Raw genomic sequence first — 19,942 nt, forward strand, 5'->3', positions numbered from 1 at the left:
ATCCTAGAGTTGACAAGGCTGAGAAACGCTGTATTTAAAAGCAGCAAGGTGATGAAATCCAAGCACTCGTGTCCGCAAGAAACTACGATTCCAAATTTGCACTTTAAATCTTTCTATTCATTGTGGCGATTTTAGTTGTGGAAAACAAGCTGTCTGAATCTCAAAATTGCTTTCAAAAGCTTTCAGTCTGGGATTCTTAAGTGAAGCCTTTAGCTGTTGGTCAGTGGTGGGTTTCAAATTTTTTTTACTACCGGTTCTGTGGGTGTGGCTTGGTGGGCATGGCAGCAAAAGAATACTGTGAAATCTCCATTCCCACCCCACCTTCAGGGGAAAGTTCCTGCAAAATCCCCATTTCCTCCTGAACAGCTGGGACTTGGGAGGCAGAGAATAGATGGGGGTGGGGCCAGGTTCCCACCCCAATCCAGGGGAAGGTTATTGCAAAATTCCCATTCCCACCCGACTCCAGGGAAAGGATACTGTGAAATCTCCATCCCGCCCCTACCTCCAGGGGAAAGTTCCTGCAAAATCCCCATTTTCTCCTGATCAGCTGGGACTTGGGAGGCAGAGAATAGATGGGGGTGGGACCAGTCAGAATTTTTACTACCAGTTCTGTGGGCATGGCTTGGTGGGCGTGGCAGCAGAAGGATACTGTAAAATCTCCATTCCCTCCCCAATCCAGGGGAAGATTGCTGCAAAATCTCCATTCCCACCCCAATCCAGGGGAAGAATACTGTAAAATCTCCATTCCCTCCCCAATCCAGGGGAACGATACTGTAAAATCTCCATTCCCTCCCCACTCCAGGGGAAGGATACTGTAAAATCTCCATTCCCTCCCCACTCCGGGGGAAGATTGCTGCAAAATCTCCATTCCCACCCCAATCCAGGGGAAGATTGCTGCAAAATCTCCATTCCCACCCCAATCCAGGGGAAGAATACTGTAAAATCTCCATTCCCTCCCCAATCCAGGGGAAGGATACTGTAAAATCTCCATTCCCTCCCCACTCCAGGAGAAGGATACTGTAAAATCTCCATTCCCTCCCCAATCCAGGGGAAGGTTACTGCAAAATCCACATTTCCTCTCGATCAGCTGGGACTCGGGAGGCAGAAAATAGATGGGAGAACAGTCAGAATTTTTACTACCGGTTCTCCAAATTACTCACTATTTCTGCTATTGGTTCTCCAGAACTTGTCAGAACCTGTTGAAACCCACGTCTGCTGTTGGTGCTCATAAAATGAATCACAAAGCAAAATGGAGGGTGGAAAAATGTAATGTTTTTGTTTTTTTTAAAGTCAGAATCACACAATCTAGATTGCAGGAGGGCTTTCCATCCCTGAGACTCTGTGAACGAAGGCAATTAAATTGTCAGAAAAAAAGAGCTGGTTCTACTCTCTGATTGAAAATTATCTGAAATTTTGCAATAGTTTGAATTTCTCCTCAACAACACCATTAGCATAACCTTGGATAAACAGCGCACCTGGTTATCTGAATAAAATATTGAGCTGCACTGAAGTGGCTGCATTTTCAAATTAAATTTATATGCTAGCTAGAGTTGCTTTGGTGATGAGATGGGTGACACATAAATGTAATAATTAAATAATTTGCACTCTGTGGACACAATTTCTGGATTTGTGCAAAATGGCTAGTCCTCGACTTACGACCATGATTGAACCCCAAATTTCTGATGCTAAGCAAAACAGCTGTTAAGTGAGCTGAAGAAGTTTCTCGGATGAGAAGCGAAACATCTTCAAAGAAAAACCGGAAAGTCCAGCTGGCTCTTGAAAAAGCACCTTTGGGACCGTTGTTAAGTGAGTTTTGCCCCATTTTATGACCTTTATTACCACAGTTGTTAAGTGAATCACTGCTGTTGTTAAGTTGGCAACATGGTTGTTAAGTGAATCTGGCTTCCCTGTCAACTTCGCTTGTTGGAGGAGTTCGCAAAAGAGGATCATGTGACCCTGGAATACTGCATCCGTCATAAATATGAATCCGATGCCCAGCATCTGACCGTAGGGATGTTGCAACTTGCTTTTTTCAGTGCCATGGTGAATTTGAACCGTCACTAAATGAACAGTTGTAGATCAAGGACTATCTCTACTTTGCCTCATCAGCTAATCAAATGGGTTAGTTTCACACAACACGCTAAATCAGAAAAAAAAAAACCAAAGAAACAATACTGAGCAGGGTTTACCTGTTGTACAGAAACATCTCTCAGATCTTTAACTGATCTGGTGAAACATGGGTCTAAACCAGTGCTAGCCCACACCTAGGACACGTGTGTCAAAGGGGACACACCATGATATTGTGAGTCATATTCTCGAAAGCCTATCCCTTTCTCTCCAAACTCTCTAAAAAGAACTTTATTCTACCCATTTTTGTAAATATGTCACTTTTCTGCCCCCTTAGTTGGATCGTATCTTGTTTTTTTAAAAAAAATAAATGAATGTATAAACAATTGCTTCTCCTTTATTTGGAGGGATAGGGTTGGGACACTCCAGCACAGTCAAGTTAGGCGTTTTCTAAAATTTTGAGCCCAAATGTTGCGTTATCCTTGATAACCACGCTCTTCTCCAGGATCCAGGCAGTTTTCAGCACCAAGGACAGCTCCCGCTCTGCCCGTTCCTATATTTCTTCTAATTTCACAGCAGGCGCCAATCGTGTTGGGTTTCTTGTACAACGGTCTTCCAAAGAGAAATAACCATGTCTGTTTCTCTTCACCCATCCTGGTTAAGTAGCGAATTGCAAAGCCAGCAGCTGCTTTGATCCCAAACTGCTAAGTTTGGTTAGTCGTAACTTTGGAGTTTCAGGCAGCTGCCGCCCCATCCCCTACTTAACCTTATTCCATTGGAACGAGCCTCCCGCCCACTGCCCCACTCACCAGAGACCCCTGGCTTCCCTCCAGGGGTGGGATTCACATACTGGAGCAACGGGTTTTCCCAGCACGGGAAATGTGAGTGCGCGCATGTGTGCGGCGTCACAAAACACAGCAATTCGCTCATGTGCGCCGTCTGTGCATGCATGCAATGTCAAACAACATGGTAATTTTCTCATGCGCACTGTTGACATATGCAGGCAGTGTCAAAAACACAGTGATATAGGATGGGATTGTGCTCAGACAGGTGGGCAGGTGGGCAGCCAACCACAGGTCACTACTACTGGTTTTCCCAAACCGGTCCAAACTGGCTAACTACCACCTCTGATTCCCTCCCCAACTCCACCCAGCCCCCACAGGCACCCCCTATGTGAGTGACAGTTAAGCTGGCCACACCACCACTACCTGAGCCTTGCCCAGTTGGCCACAACCTCCCCGACCACGTCCCTCTCCCAGTCCTCCCAAGGACAACCACAATGCTGATCCAGTCCTCAATGAAATTGAGTTCGACACCTCTGGGCTAAGGGAACTAGGTATGTCTACTCTAATGAAGAGAAAGGAGTAGGGGAGACATGGTAGCAGTCTTCCAATATCTCAGGGGTTGCCACAAAGAAGAGGGAGTCAAGCTCTTCTCCAAAGCACCCAAGGACAGGACAAGAAGCAATGGGTGGAAGCTCCTCGGAGGGGAGATCCAACTAGAACTAAGGAGAAATTTCCTGACAATGAGAACGATTAATCAATGGAATAGTTTTCCTCCAGAAGTGGTGGTCGCGCCATCACAAGAGGTCTTCAAGAAATGATTGGGCAGCCATTTAGTTGGGATGGTATAAGACTATAGCACACATGCCACAGGTAGCATGCGGAGCCATATCAGTGGGCATGCAAGCACAGCTCGCCAGCTAATTTTCAGGCCTTCTGTTCCCACCGGAAGTAGGGAAACAGGCTGTTTCCTGCCTCCAGAGGGCCTGGGGAGAGTATGGGGAAGGCCCATTTTTTGCTCTCCCCAGGCTCAAGAGACTTTCTAGGAGCCTGGGGAGGGTGAAAATAGCCTTCCCCACCCCCCTGGAGGTCAGAAACGGCCCATTTGCCAAATTCCGGTGGGATCAGAAGGGCCATTTTTCCCTCTCCCCATGCTCCAGAGCCTTTCTAGGAGCCTGGGGAGGGCGAAAACGGCCTCCCTCCCCCCATGGAGGCCCTCCGGAAATCAGAAATGGCCCGTTTGCTGGAAGTTGGCAAACAGGCCATTTCCAGCCTCCAGAGGGCCTCCGGTGGGGGATGGGGACAGCCCTTTTCACCCTCCCTAGGCTCCTAGAAAGGCTCTGGAGCCTGGGAAGGGCAAAAAGCGGGCTTACTGGGCCCACTGTGCCATCACATGCCAAAAGCGGGGGGAGCACGGGGGGGCACGCGCATATGCGCGAGGGGCGGGTGCATAAATTATGGGTGTGAGCATGCACGCAACCCCCCGTGCTCCCCCCGCTTTTGGCACGCAATGGCAAATAGGTTAGCCATCACTGGTATAAGGTCTCGAGTCTTAGGCAGGGGGTTGGACTAGAAGGCCTCCAAGGTTCCTTCCAGCCCTGTGATTGTGCCCATTTGATAGGAACAAGAAGCGTATTCCCAGTCTAGTGAAAAGAAGGATTAAGGGAGATACGATCGCAGTGTACCAGTTTTTGAGGGGTTGCCCCAAAGAAGAGGGGGTCAACCTATTCTCCAAAGCACCTGAGGGCAGGACTAGAAACAATGGATGGAAACTAGTCAAGGAGAGAAGCAACCTGGGATTAAGGAGAAACTTCCTAACAGTGAGGACAATTAACCATCAATGAAAAAAATGGCTTGCCTTCAGAAGTTGTGGGTGCCTATCACTGGAGGCTTTTAAGAAGAGACTGGCCAGCCATTTGTCTGAGACAATATAGACTCTTCTGCTTAAGAAGGGGGCTGGACTAGATGACCTCCAAGGTCCCTTCCAACTTTGCTTTCCTACGTAGGTTCTCTCCAGTGTGAAACAAGAACATGGCTTGATTCCCCAACCAGGTTAAACGGCTTGGGGGGAAAATCCAGCTCCCGAGTTTCATCGCAGTTGCTGCCACTCAGCTCCCCTCCATTACATCACAACCAACATCGCAACTCCACTCCAATTTTATTCCTGTGCCCACAGCGGGCGGGAGTGAGGGTGTCTTGAAAGCTCTCTGCTATAAATAGCATTGCAAGCTTTAGGTGGCTGAGAGTCCGGGACTGCAATCCAGCAGAGGGAAAAAAGACGGTGAGTTCAAATCCACCTTGGGGAAAAAGCCCCCCCTCCCCATTTGGGTTGGGGAGGAATTTTGGGGACCGGTCCAGAGAAGGCATCTCACCTAAACAGCCAAGTGCAGGAAAATTGGGGGGGCTTGCAATTTAGGGGGGGCTTCCGTCTGGAAAGGAGAGAGAGAGAGAGATGGTAGAAAATGTAGGATGGTGATGGGTTTATGGATGATAACTGGACTAATGGACCAAGGGACAGGTGAGGCAGGAATGGAGAGGGAATTGTTTGCCCACCTGGACAAGGGAGAAAGTAGAATAAGAGGATGCTGAAGAGAAGAAGCGTGTGGTGTTCACATACCAGGCTTAGCTAGGTTCTTCAACTCATTCTTTTTGAGAGATTTGTGCACAATCTCATGAAATTTCTACGGCGATTCTCAACCATCCAGGTCATGCTTGCGTTCCAAAAGGCAACTGGACTTTCTTGGTTTTGTGTTCCTTGAGAACATTTCACTTCTCGCCCCAAAAGCTAGACGTCTGCAGAGATTCTCAGTCATCCAGGTCACGGTTGTCCCCAAAGGTGCTTTTTTTCAAGAGGCAACTGGACTTCCTTGTTTCTTCTTTTGAAGACATTTCGCTTCTCCTCCAAGAAGCTTCTTCGGCTCTGACTGGATGGTGGGGAATGGAAGGATTGATACTCCTTGCCGGCAGCTGGTCGTTTGCGTCCTTTTTAGAAGGTCGTTGAAGCACTTGGAGGTTTATCTGTGTCCTCAGGGTCACCTGAGCGGCGCTCTGGGTTCCTTTCCATTCCCCACTATCCTGTCAGAGCTGAAGAAGCTTCTTGGATGAGAAGAGAAACGTCTTCGAGAGAGAAAAAAACAAGAAAGTCCAGTTGCCGCCTGAAAAAACAACTTCGGTACCCGAGAAGCTATTTCAGTTCTCCTGAAATGAAGCAGCTTTTTGAATGAGAAGTGAAACATTTTCAAGGACAATAAAAAAACCGAGATAATCTGACTGCCTTTTAAAAAGCACCTTTGGGTAGCCCACAAATTATGAGCCAAACAGACTGCAGTAGACGTATACTGTAAACCAGGGGTCTCCAACCTTGGTCACTTTAAGACTTGCAGACTTGAAGTCCACAAGTCTTAAAGTGACCAAGGTTGGAGACCTTTGCTATAAACTAAGCCCAACAAACTTAACCAAGATTTAACATAACATAATAACAGAATTGGAAGGGACCTTGGAGGTCTTCTAGTCCAACCCCCTGCCCAGGCAGGAAACCCTACACCATTTCAGACAAATGGCTATCCAATATTTTCTTAAAAATTTCCATTGTTGGAGCATTCCCAACTTCTGCAGGCAAGTCGTTCCACTTATTGATTGTTCTAACTGTCAGGAAATTTCTCCTTAGTTTTAAGTTGCTTCTCTCCTTGATCAATTTCCACCTGTTGCTTCTTGTCCTGCCCTCTGGTGCTTTGGAGAATAGCTTGACTCCCTCTTCTTTGTGGCAACCCCTGAGATGTTGGAAGACTGCTATCATGTCTCCCCTAGTCCTTCTTTTCATTAAATTAGACATTTAAACTAATTCAGTTTACCAGGTCATCTTTTTCCCTGTGTGTCCTGCAAATGCAGGCTGACGGTGGGTTGAGAGCAATCCTTCCACCTCTTTAATACCAGAGCAGAACAAAGAGATTCAAAGAACATAGCATAATAGGGTGGGAAGGGACTTCGGAGGTCTTCTAGTCCAGCCCCTTGCTCAAATAGGAGGTTCCAAAGTGAGACCTAAGTTTCAACTAGATTGAAAAAGGTTGGCTAACCTGGAAGACAGATCTTCGTGAAATGGTACCCGGATGACTATGTACCAAATAGGTTGGAAGGAAAGATCAGAGTTGAGTAGCCGGCTTTCTGATCTGCCTGCTGAGCTGGTATCTCATCCAACCAAGTTCTGTTCTGATGCAGAGAGGTTGGTGTAATTTTGAAGAAAGGGAGGAAGGAAGGAAGGAAGGAAGGAAGGAAGGAAGGAAGGAAGGAAGGAAGGAGGAAGGAAGGAAGGAAGGAGAGAGAGAGAGAATGTGAGGAGGAAGGAAGGAAGATGAGAGAAGAATGAAAGATGGAAGGGAGGGAGATGAAATAGGGAGAAAGAAAGAAAGAAAGAAAGAAAGAGGGAAGGAGAGAGAAAGAGAGGAAGGAAGGGAGGGAGGAAGGAAGGAAGAGAAAGAAAAAGAAAAGAAAGAGGGAGGGAGGGAGGGAGGGAGGGAGGAAGTTAAGAGAAAGAAATGATAGATAGGGAGGGAAGGAGGGAGGGAGGGAGGATGAAAGAAAAAGGGAGGGAGGGAGGGAGGAAAGAAGGAAGGAAGGCGAGAGAAACGAATGAAAGATAGGAAGGGAAGGAGAAAGGGAGGGAGGAAGGAAAGATAATTAGGGAGGGAGGGATGAAGTTTGATGGGAGGGAGGGAAGGAAAGAAGGAAGGAAGGTGAGAGAAAAGAATGAAAGATAGGAAGGGAAGGAGAAAGGGAGGAAGGGAGGAAAGGGAGGGATGAAGTTTGATGGGAGGGAGGGAAGAAAGGAAAGAAGGAAGGAGGAAGGAAGGAAGGAAGGATAGGAGGATTATCTATCCTTGTGGAGGCCATCTGTTTAATCAGGTCTCAATAGGTAGAGTTTTTAGCATATTCATAAGTTAAAGGAGCATTGAAATAGCCAAATATGGAGCTCACCCATTGTTATTTTCAGACCTATAATGGGCAACATTCTTACCTGAATCATTAGCTGGATGTTAAACCCCCCTTAAATGCTGTTGCTGCTGTTCGATGCTTTGAAGTTGCCGGAGCCAAAGAGAAGCCTTTTGAAACCAGGCTATTTCTCAGAGTAATCGCTGGATTCTATCCTAGGGTTTGGGGATGGCCTTCAAGATTTCTGCTGGGCTTCTCGTCCTTCTGCTGTTTCTCCCGCGGACCTCCTGCCTCCCGCTGGCCCAGCTGCTGCCCATCAATGACCTGGGTTGGGAGCCGGTGTGGCTGAGCCCCTCAACCTGGCGAGACCCACCTTTGGGACCAATGTCCAGCTCCGGAGAGGGGATCTTCCCAGAATCAAGCTCTCCCAGATCCTGCCCACCCACAGGGGACCGATCGCAACCACAGAGAGCTGCAAGATCAACCTTCTCCAACAAAAGACGAGCCGGCCGTCCTAATTCCTTAGACTTAACTTTTCACCTTCTCCGAGAGTTCCTGCAAATGGCTCGAGAAGAAAAAATGGCTCAGCAGGCACGGAATAATAAAATACTGCTGCATAATTTAGGCAAATGAGGGTGGGGGAGGGAAGGCCGGGGCAGGGGGAGGTGTCGGTTATCCGTAGTCCAATGGATCATTCATTTTGTAGAGAGCTGTGTGTCATTTTCGCATAGGTAGTCCTTAACCAACGATCACAGTCGGGGCTGACATTTCCATCGTTGAGCGAAGCCGTTGTCAATGAGTCGTGTTGGATTTTACGACCTGTTTTGCCACGGTTGTTAAGCAAATCCCTGCGGTTGTAAAATGAATCCCTGCACTTCTTAAGCGAATCGTGCAGTTGTGAAGCCAAACCGGCTTCTCCTATTGGTGTTGCTTTGTTGGGACTCTTTATGCCAATTGCCAAGACCTTGAATGTTGGCCACGTGGCCATGATGATGCTGTGATGGGAGGGTGAGTCACTTTCTGAGTGACTTTTTAAGGGGGAGGGTGGGTTGTGAGTCACTTTTGCAGTGTTGGTTGTAAGTCCGAAGCATCCCTAAATGAATGGTTGTAAATCGAGGACTATCTATACAGATTACAATGTCTGGCCTTGCTTCAGAGCGATGTTTCTCAACTGCAGTAGCTTGAAGGCGTGTGGACTTCAACTCCCAGAATTCTCCAGCCAGCTCAGGGAGGGACAAAGTTTGATGTGGATGGATGGAGGAGGAGAAAAGAAGGAGGGAGGGGGAGGAGGAAGGAAGGAAGGAGGGAGGGAGGAGGGAGGAGGGAGGAGGAGGGAGAGATGTAGGAAAGAAGATGAGACAAAGGAATGAAAGATAGGAAGGAAGAAAGGAAGGGTTGTAGGAAGCAAGGAAGATGAGAGAAAGGAATGAAAAGAAAAGGAAGGAAGGAAGGAAGATCAATATAGAACAGGGCTGTCAAACTCGCAGCCTGTGGGCCAGATGCTTGCTGACCACACCCACACCCAAAGTTGATGGTAGGGGAGAATTCATCACGAGACGCCTGAAAAAGAACATCAATATAGAGTAACAGAGTTGGAAGGGACCTTGGAGGTCTTCTAGTCCAACCCCCTGCTCAGGCAGGAGACCCTATATACCATTTCGGACAAATGGTTGTCCGATCTCTTCTTAAAAACCTCCAGTGTTGAACTTCCACAGCTTCTGGAGGCAAGTCGTTCCACTGGTTAATTGTTCTCACTGTCAGGAAATTTCTCCTTAGTTCTAGGTTGTTCCTCTTCTTGATTCGTTTCCCCCCATTGCTTCTTGTTCTACCCTCAGGTGCTTTGGAGAATAGCTTGACTCCTTCTCCTTTGGGGCAGCCCCTGAGATATTGGGAGAGTGCTATCATATCACTCCTGGTCCTTCTTTTCATTAAACTAGACCTACCCAGTTCCTCCAACAGTTCTTTATATTTTTTAGCCTCCAGTCCCCTAATCATCTTCGTCGCTCTTCTCTGCACTCTTCCTAGAGTCTCAACATCTTTTTTTGACATCGTGGTGACTAAAACTGGATGCAAGATTCCACGTGTGGCCTTACCAAGGCCTTATAAAGTGGTATTAAAGGTAAATCCATTTACCTTCGCTACCAGTTCAGGAGCTCACATGCTCTATGCACAAACGTGACTCTTCTGCGCATGCGTAGATGGTAAAAAAAGGAACATAATGTCATCCCGTAATGTCATAATGACACCAGTGCTACTGGTTTGGCGAACTGGATAGAACAGGAGGGGATTTCACCATTGGTATGAACACTTCACGTGATCTTGATTCTATCCCTCTGTTGTGTTTCGCCCAATCTCACCACAGCCAGGGCCTTCTTATCTGCTTCCGAACACGGAGGAATGTCCTAGTATGCCTCCCGGCCCCAGCCATGGCTCCATGCCCAGACAGGTTTGAGAGGAGGAAGTATCTCCAGCCCCCAGCTCTGGCTCCATGCCCAGGCAAACGGAGCAACTAGACCCCTCCCCCTCCTCCACAGCATGTGAGCCTGAGGGAGGTCAATTGCCAACAGCTGCTGACTGGAGTGACCCTCGCTTCAGAAGACTTGATAGACGGAGGCGACAGAAGGAAGGGAGGGGCAGGCCGGGATAAGTGCTGAGTCATGGAGCCACACCCCATGGCCTATATAACGGATCTGCTTTCTGGCATTCTCTGAGTCAGGCAAAGTCGAACATATCTTGCTGAAGTCACTTCCTGGTCTCCTGCCTGCCTTGAGAACTTTGCTAGGACTTTGGCAGAGCTGCAGAGGCACGCCTGATTCGGATTTCCCTGACCTGGCCGTCAGCGAAGGAGTGGGACACGACACCCTCTGTTTATGCAGACCTAGGAGTGTGTTGGCTTTTTTGACAGCTGCAGCACACGGCTGGCTCATATTTAAAGTTGCCGCGTCGCCAAGGTCACGTGATCAAAATTCAGATGCTTGGCAAAATGACTCATATGTATGACAGTCGCAGAGTCCCAGGGTCACGTGATCGATCCCCTTTTGCGACCTCCTGACAAGCAAAGTCTACGGGGAAGCTGGATTCACTTAACGGCCATGTTACGGTACTAACTTAACCGCTGCAGCGATTCACTTAACCGATGTGGCAAGGAAGGTTGTAAAATGGAGGGAGACTCCCTTAACAACCGTCTCGCTTAGCAACAGAAATGTTGGGCTCTTTTGTGGTCGTAAGTTCGAGGACTGCCTAAATTCGAAGACGCTGCGGTGTCCTCCCCAGTCCTTTTCTTCGATAGACCGGACACAATTTCAGTAATTGTGTCGGATGTCATACTATCACACCATTTACACAAGAAGGTTAAAACACACACAGCTTAAAATTTTTGTTATGGTGACATATTCCAGATGCTTCTGGAAACCCTGAAAATCCCCCGCTTCCTTCCTCTGGTTTCTCCCAAGGATTTGAGTGTGGTCCAGAGAATTAAAATGTCTAAATCTAAATCTAAATCTAGAACTAAATCTAAATCTAAATCTATATCAGGGGTGGAATCCAGCAGGTTCTGACAGGTTCTGGAGAACCGGTAGCGGAAATTTTGAGTAGTTCGGAGAACCGGCAAATACCACCTCTGGCTGGCCCCAGAGTGGGGAGGGAATGGAGATTTTGCAATATCCTTCCCCCAGGAATGGGGTGGGAATGGAGACTTTGCAGTATTCTCCTCCTGCCATGCCCACCAAGCCACGCCCACAGAACCGGTAGTAAAAACCTTTGGATTTCACCATTGATCTATATCCAGTGGTGGGATTCAGCCAGTTCGCACCACTTCGGGAGAACCGGTTGTTAACTTTCTGAGCAGTTTGGCAAACTGGTTGTTGGAAGAAATTGTTAGGGCAGAGAACCGGTTGTTAAATTACTTGAATCCCACCACTGTCTATATCTATATCTATATCTATATCTACATCTATATCTACATCTACATCTAATCTATCTATCCATCTAAAACTCAGATGCAATATTGTATATATATATAAAATATATGTAGGTCTTTGGTTATTTGGGTTTTCTCCCGCGTAAAATTAGAAGTGTCTTGGTGACGTTTCGACGAAGTCTCATTCGTCATCTTCAGGCTTCAGCTTCGTGCTTCTAGGTATATTTAATATATACCTAGAATATAGTATATTTAATACAGTATATTTAATATACTATCTATCTATCTATCTATCTATCTATCTATCTATCTATCTATCTATCTATCTATCTTTTGCAAAAAATGCCCCCAAAACAACAACAAATAAGCTTTAAAAATCAGCAACCATTTCTAGAACACAACAAAAGAGGATTTTTAACCTTGAGGCCGTAACATCTGGGGTGTTGTCATTCTTGAATGCTGTCGGACATACGTCTCGTAAACTGTCGTCAGCTTTGAGCTCACAAGTGTGAGATCACAGCAAGATGTGTCGGTGTGCGCGCACCTGCCCGTATGTGTTTAATGTATCAGCGATGACTCAGTTGCTTGTGCTGGTGATCGCAATCCAGTTGCGTAGGAATTGTTCACTTCTGTCGTCCGTAATTTCCTCCCGAATGGATTAAAGCCACCGCTTGCTTTAAGAATGGACGTGGAAAGTGTACTCCATAAACTTTATTTTAATCATTGTCTCTTTTCTAAAACCGGGATTAAGACACAGGCCTGGCCTGACAGAAGCAAGGATCACAAAGGGAGTTTCTTCCCGATTCAATCATTCAAACAAATAGAGATAGTCCTCAACATATGATCACAACTTTTATGTTGTTAAGTGAGAAATTTGAGTCCCTGCCATTGTTAAATGAGGAATGCGGTTGTTAAGTGAAAGGGCCTCTGGTGGCTCAGACTGCTAAGACAGTCTGTTATTAACAGCAGCTGCTTGCAATTATTGCAGGTTCAAGTCCCACCAGGCCCAAGGTTGACTCAGCCTTCCATCCTTTATAAGGTAGGTAAAATGAGGACCCAGATTGTTGGGAGCAATAAAAATTGACTTTGTATATAAATATACAAATAGGATGAAGACTATTGCTTAACACAGTGTAAGCCGCCCTGAGTCTTCGGAGAAGGGCGGGATATAAATGCAAATTTTAAAAAAAAATCTGGCTTCCCCATGGACTTTGCCGGTCAGAAGGTCGCAAAAGGGGAATCGCGCGACACCCCAGATCACCACAACCGTCATAAATACGAGTCAGCTGTCAAGCATCTAAATGTAAGTCATGTGATCCTGGGGATCTGCAATGGTCATAAGCACGAAAAATATTCATACGTCCCTTATTTCAGTGCCGTTGTAACTTTGAACGGTCACTAAATGAACTATTGTAAATTGAGGACTACCTGCACTCTTTTTCTATTACCTGAGTTTTTATTTTTTTGTAAATTATTTATTTACCAAAAAAAAAAAAAAAAGTAATCCCTGCCTTCTAATATCTTCAATTGCAAATTTGCTTGCAATTGTTTTTAGCTTAGACATCTTCGATTTGCAAATAGGTCCAAATCTGTGCATTATGTATGCAAATAAACCCAAAGGTCCTGGGAGTGAAGCAATCAGACATCAAAAGCATGACCACAAATTTGAATTCATGTATTTACCTCTCTTCTCCTGAAGTGACAGACAGCCTTCCAACAGGTGGCAAAGACTACAGAAAACCCGGGGGGGGGGTTTCTATCGAGACCAGCGTTTCTTAAGCTTAGCCTGCTGGCTGGGGAATTCTGGGAGTTGAAGTCCATGCGTTTTGAAATTGAAAAGGTTGAGAAGCACTGATTTAGACCCTCCTCTTGTTTAAGCCCCACCCCTTGTTTAATGCAGGGACCCAGACTGAAGCATCTCTAAGAGAGAGGGGGGAGGGAGGGAGGGAGAGGGGGGAGGGAGAGGAAAAAAGAGAGAAAGGAAGGGAGGGAGGGAGATAGTGAAAGGGAGGGAGGGGGATAGCGAGAAAGGGAGGGATGAAGAGAGAGAAAGAGAGAAAGGGAGGGAGGAAGAGAAAGAGAGAAAGGGAGAGAGAGAGGGAGGGAAAAAGGGGGACAAAGAGAGAAAGGGAGGGAGGAAGAAAGAGAAAGAGAGAAAGGGAGAGAGGGAGAGAGATAGTGAAAGGGAGGGAGGAGATAGCGAGAGAAAGGGAGGGAGGAAGAGAGAGAAAGAGAGAAAGGGACGGAGACAGGGAGAAATGGAGGGAGGGAGATAGCGAGAAAAAGGGAGGAAGAGAGAGAAAGAGAGAAAGGGAGGGAGGGAGAGATAGAACGAAAGGGAGGGAGGAAGAAAAAGAGAGAAAGGGAGGAGAGAGAGGAGGAAGGAGGACAAAGAGAGAAAGGGAGGAGGAAGAGAGAGAAGAGAAAGGGAGGGAGGAGAGATAGAGCGAAGGGAGGGAGGGGATAGCGAGAAAGGGAGGGAGGAGAGAGAAAGAGAAAGGGAGGAAGAGAGGCGAAAGGGAGGAGGAAGAGAGACAGGGAGAAATGGAGGAGTGGGATAGCGAAGAAAGGGAGGGAGGAGAGAGAGAGAGAAAGGAGGAGAGAGAAAGCAAAGGGAGGAGGAAGAGAAAGAAAGGGGGAGAGAAAGGGAGAAATGGAGGGACGGGGATAGCGAGAAAGGGAGGAGGAAGAGAGAGAAGAGAGAAAGGGAGGAGGAGAGATAGAGCGAAAGGGAGGGAGGAAGAGAAAGAGAGAAAGGGAGGGGGAGAGAGAGGGAGAAAGGGGGACAGAGAGAAAGGGGAGAGGAAGAGAGAGAAAGAGAGAAAGGGAGAGGGAGATAGTGAAAGGGAGGGAGGGGGATAGCGAGAGAAAGGGAGGGAGGAAGAGAGAGAAAGAGAGAAAGGGAGGAAGAGAGAGCGAAAGGGAGGGAGGAAGAGAGAGACAGGGAGAAATGGAGGGAGGGGGATAGCGAGAGAAAGGGGGGAGGAAGAGAGAGAAAGAGAGAAAGGGAGGGAGAGAGCGAGAGCGAGAGCGAAAGGGAGGGAATGTTTACAATCATTCATTTAGTGTCTGTCCAAAGTTACAATGGCAAGGTATGACCATTTTTCACACTTATGGCTGCTTGGCAACTGGCTCATATTTATGACTCATATTTGCAGCGCCCCAGGATCATGTGATCTTTTGCGACCGATAGCAAAATCAATAGGGAAGCCAGATTCACTTAAGAACCGGGTTGCTAACTTAACAACTGCAGTGATTCTCTTGAGAACCGTGGCAAGAACAGGCGTGAAATGGGGGGGAAAAAATCACTAAACAACTGTCTCACTTAATGACAGAAAGGTTGGGCTCAGTTGTAGTCGTAAATCAGGGACTACCAATACGCAAGAACTGTCATCTAGGCAAAGAGGAATGAAACATTTCTGAGAAAGTTCTGAGAAAGAATATTAGAATATTCTGATAATATCCCGGAGCTCTTAGGACAAGTGTCTCCCCGTAGGAGAAGGACTTACAGAACCAGGGGGTGGAGTTAAAAGAGGCAGAAGCTTAGAATCGTTATGTAGCCATAAACAAACGAAGTCCAATCCTCCTCGAATTCCATGGAGCCTTCTCTAGGACTAACAAGATGCTAACCATCAGTCTGAGAAGATTCCTGTGCATAGGCTTTAACAATCAATTACTACAGGTAATCCTCGACTTACAACGTTCGTTTAGTGACTGTCACGGAATCCCCATTTGCGACCTTCCCGACTGGCATCCAGCAAAAATAGTCGATGGGGAAAGCCGGATTCACTTAACCACTGGGTTACTCACTCAACTGCAGTGATTCACTTAACAACTGGGGCAAGGAAGGTCGTAACACGGGGCAATAAATTCACTTCACGGACGTCTTGCTTAGCAAGGGAAATCTTGGGCTCGCCAGTGGTCGTAAATTGAGGACTAACTGTAACCTCTTGCAAAGGAGCTTCTTGTGTTCCCACGTGAAGATCTGGACTGGATGACAGGCGTCAACGTGGACCAAGAAGAGTAAGACCTGATCTCCCGCCAACTTGTCTTAATCATGGAGCCAAAGGGTGGGGTTGAAACAGCTGCTAAGCAGAGGTTCGGCAAAGTCCTCACTTCTCCATCGGTCAGCTGTGGGACTGGAGACAGGAGCCTGGAAAACAAACAAACAACAGAAAGGCTGGGATGACTTAGTGCCATTTTTCACACTTTATTTATTTTTATTTATTTATTTATTTGATTTTTATACCGCCCTTCTCCCGAAGGACTCAGGGCGGTGTACAGGCAAGATAAAACCAACAATACAAATATACAGGTTAAAATACCATTTAAAAACTTATTTAAAATTAGCCTGAAATTAAAATTACCGTAAACTAAAAAACCCCGTTTAAAAATTAATAAAATTTCACATTAAAAATCCAATTTAAGCCAGCCCCGCGCGAATAAAGAGATGTGTCTTCAGTTCGCGACGGAATGTCCGAAGGTCAGGTATTTGACGTAAACCCAGGGGAAGCTCGTTCCAGAGTGTGGGAGCCCCCACAGAGAAGGCCCTTCCCCTGGGGGCCGCCAGCCGACATACAAAGGACTTAACGACCTTTGTAGAATTCCCCTTGGTCATGTGATCAAAATTCGGATGCTTGGCAGCTGGTTCACACTTACGACCGTCGCCGTGTCCTGAAATCACGTGATCCCACTGGTGGGATTCAGCCAGTTCGCACCACTTCGGGAGAACCGGTTGTTAACTTTCTGAGCAGTTTGGCAAACTGGTTGTTGGAAGAAATCATTAGGGCAGAGAACCGGTTGTTAAATTACTTCAATCCCATCACTGCGTGATCTCCTATGGCAACCTTTTGACAAGCAAAGTCGATTGGAGAAGCCAGATTCGCTGAACAGTTGTGAAATTAACTTAACGACTGTTGTGGGTTCACTCAACAAGCCTGGCAAGAAAGGTCTCAAAATGGAGCAAACTCACTTAAGAAACGCCTCACCGAAGAACAGAAATGTTGGGGCCCAATTGGGGTCGTAAGTCAAGGACTACCTGTACCATTTCAGACAAGTGACTGTCCAGCCTCGACTTAAACACCTCCGGTGACTTCTAGTGGCCAGTTGTTCCACCGGCTAATTTTTCCTCCCTGTGAAGGACAAGTTTCTCCTTAATTCCAGGTTGCTTCTCTCCTTGAATAGTTTCCATCCTGTCATTTCTTGTCTTGCCCTCTTCTTTGGGGCAACCCCTGAGATATTGGAGGACTGCTATCATGTAGAAGGACACATATTAATAAACCTACATCTTTAGAAGACAGCCAGATTAATTCCTAGCTGATATCTTTAATTACTCATCCTGATGACTCATTGCAACCAATTCTACAGAGACCTCTCCAGCTGCTTTGGGATGAGAGTGGGAAACGGTGTACGGACCTCAGGGTATAGTCTTAAAAAGTCGGAATGCCAATCAACATGTGGCGATCAAAGCTCGGCCTGCCTTTAATGTACGTTGTAGGCTTTTAAGATTTCTGTTATAATTCCCTACACCAATAAAGAGCATTCTATACTGCCCGCTTGTAGCTCTTCTTTTTTTCTTCTTCAATCTTTCAGTTTATCTCGATCACATCTTATACCAAACTGCATCAAGACAATTTTAAATTTTTACTAATGCAGTTATTTTATTTATCTAAATCCCACCATTATTATTTTTAAAAAAAAAAACAATTGAAGGTGGCAAACATATTCAAGACAGGTTCCTCTTTCTAGTTTAGCCACAACAACAACCCACCTGCGAAGTGGGTTGTGGAGCTGAGAGAGAGAGGGATTGGCTCAAAGTCACCCAGCTGGTTTTCCTGCTTAAGGCGGGACTAGAACTCACTGTGTCCTGATGATTGGCCCAAAGTTACCCAGGCGGCTTTCATGCCTAAGGCGGGACTAGAACTTACTGCCACCAGGTGATTGGCCCAAAGTCACCCACCCGACTTTCATGCTTAAGGTGGGACTAGAACTCACCGTCTCTTGGTGATTGGCCCAAAGTTACCCAGGCGGCTTTCATGCCTTAGGGCGGGACTAGAAGTCACCGTCTCCTGGTGATTGGCTCAAAGTCACCCAGCTGGCTTTCATGCCTAAGGCGGGACTAGAACTCACCGTCTCCTGGTGATTGGCCCAAAGTCACCCTGTTGCCTTTCATGCCTATGGCGGGACTAGAACTCATGGTCTCCCACTTTCTAGACTGGTGCCATAATCATTAGTCCAAACTGGCTCTATTTTGATCTGTATAAGAAATTGTATAAGATTTGTAAATGAAAGAAATGGTGAATTCCTTAGTTCTTCTTTCTCAAAACTAAGTAACTCCTCCTCTTTTCATTGGACAACCAATGAAACCAATCCTATACCACAGTGAGGTATAGGATCTCCTGCTTGAGCAGAGGGTTGGACTAGAAGACCTCCAAGGTCCCTTCCAACTCTCTCATTCTGTGATTCCATTCACAGAGTCAGGTTTACATGTATCATAGCCCCATATCAAGATACACTGACTGCCTTCCAGGCAAACTGAAGAATAAAATATATTTTTAAAATTAGTTCTCAAGTTCTTTGTGGTTCAGAAGTAAGAAAAGGACACTTTTATGTTGATGGGAGAGCCAGCAAGATATCGTGGTTAGAAATCCTGGTTAATTGTCTTAACAACTGCAGCTAGATTAAGCCGACGTGGATTGAGAACTTCACTTGATCATGGGGTTCACTCAGTGATGAAAGGTAAAATTTGTTACTACCAGTTCTGTGGGTGTGGCTTGGTGGTGGTGGGGGGTTAATGTGACTGGGTAGGCGTGGCGAACTTTTTTTTTTTTTACTTTTGAAAGCATTTTTTCTACAACCTCTTTGGCTGAAGAGGTTGTAAAAAAAAGGCTTTTAAAAGGCTCTGATGATCCCAGCTGAGCTGCCTGATCCTCAGAGTTTTTGTTTTCTTTTAAAAGCATTTTTTCTACAACCTCTTCGGCTGACAAACAAAAGCCTCTGGAGATCAGGGAACTGGGATTGTCAGAGCCTTTTAAAAGCATTTTTTTACAACCTCATCAGCCGAAGAGGTTGTAAAAAATGCTTTTAAAAGGTTCTGAGGATCCCACCTGAGAGGCATGATCATCAGAGGCTTTTTTTTTTTTTTACTTTTAAAAGCATTTTTTCGGCCGAAGAAAAAACACTTTTAAAAGTAAAAAAAAACCAAAAAACCTCTGATGATCACACGGTTGCTACCAGTTCTCTGAACCACCCACCGCCATTCCTACCGGATCGGGCATCTGGTCCGAACTGGGAGCATTTAACCCCTGGGTTCACTGGAAAAAAATTGAATTTATCTCTCAATTGAAACATGCCTCACAAGATTTTTGCATGGGGGAAAAGAGACCACAAGGGACAATGCAAGAAAAATGCAAAATGCAATGCAGGTAATCCTCAACTTACAACCGTTCGTTTAATGACCATACAAAGTTACAACGGCGCAGAAAAATATGATTTACGGCCGTTTTAAACACTTATGACCCATTGCAGTTTTCCCACTGGTCACGTGATCAAAACTCAGACGCTTGGCAACTGGTTCATATTTATGACGGTCGCAGTGTCCCCCAGGGGGTCACGTGATCCCCTTTTGTGACCTTCCGGCAGACAAAGTCAATGGAGAAGCCAGAGTTGCTTAACAACCGTGTTACTAACTCAACTGCAATGATTCACTTCACAACTGGGGCAAGAGAGGTCATAAAATGGGAGAAAGTTCACTTTTAAAAAAAAAAAAATTACATTTATATCCCGCCCTTCTCCGAAGACTCAGGGCGGCTTACAGTGTGTAAGGCAATAGTCTCATTCTATTTGTATATTTTTTTACAAAGTCAACTTATTGCCCCCCCAACAATCTGGGTCCTCATTTTACCTACCTTATAAAGGGTGGAAGGCTGAGTCAACCTCGGGCCAGGCTTGAACCTGCAGTAATTGCAGGCTACTGTGTTCTAATAACAGGCTTCTAACAGCCTGAGCTATTACGGCTTAATAGCTTAACAGCTGTCTCGCTTAGCAACAGAAATTTTGGGCTCAATTGTGGTTATAAATCAAGCACTACGTGTACTGTAGGTCCATAAAGATTCTCAATCATCCAAGTCATGGTTGCCCAAAATTTGACTTTTTCAAAAGGCAACTGGATTTTCTTGGGTATTTTTTGTTCTTGAAAATATTTCGCTTCTCATTTATTTATTTATTATTCATTTATTATTTATTTAAA

The 19,942-nt window shown here is 46.0% G+C and overlaps 1 protein-coding gene across 1 annotated transcript in view; it reads right to left on the reverse strand.

Moving 5' to 3' along the window:
• Positions 1–15,518: 15,518 nt before the first annotated feature.
• The window catches only part of LOC131194947 (tripartite motif-containing protein 54-like), a 32,383-nt gene continuing 27,959 nt past the window's right edge, over positions 15,519–19,942 (reverse strand). Inside the window, exon 10 of the mRNA XM_058176564.1 lies at positions 15,519–15,847. Coding sequence (XP_058032547.1) covers positions 15,746–15,847 — 102 coding nt within the window. The 3' untranslated portion in view covers positions 15,519–15,745. The remainder of the gene's footprint in view (positions 15,848–19,942) is intronic.

Source organism: Ahaetulla prasina, chromosome 3 (genome assembly GCF_028640845.1).
Source record: "Ahaetulla prasina isolate Xishuangbanna chromosome 3, ASM2864084v1, whole genome shotgun sequence".
NCBI lineage: Eukaryota > Metazoa > Chordata > Lepidosauria > Squamata > Colubridae > Ahaetulla > Ahaetulla prasina.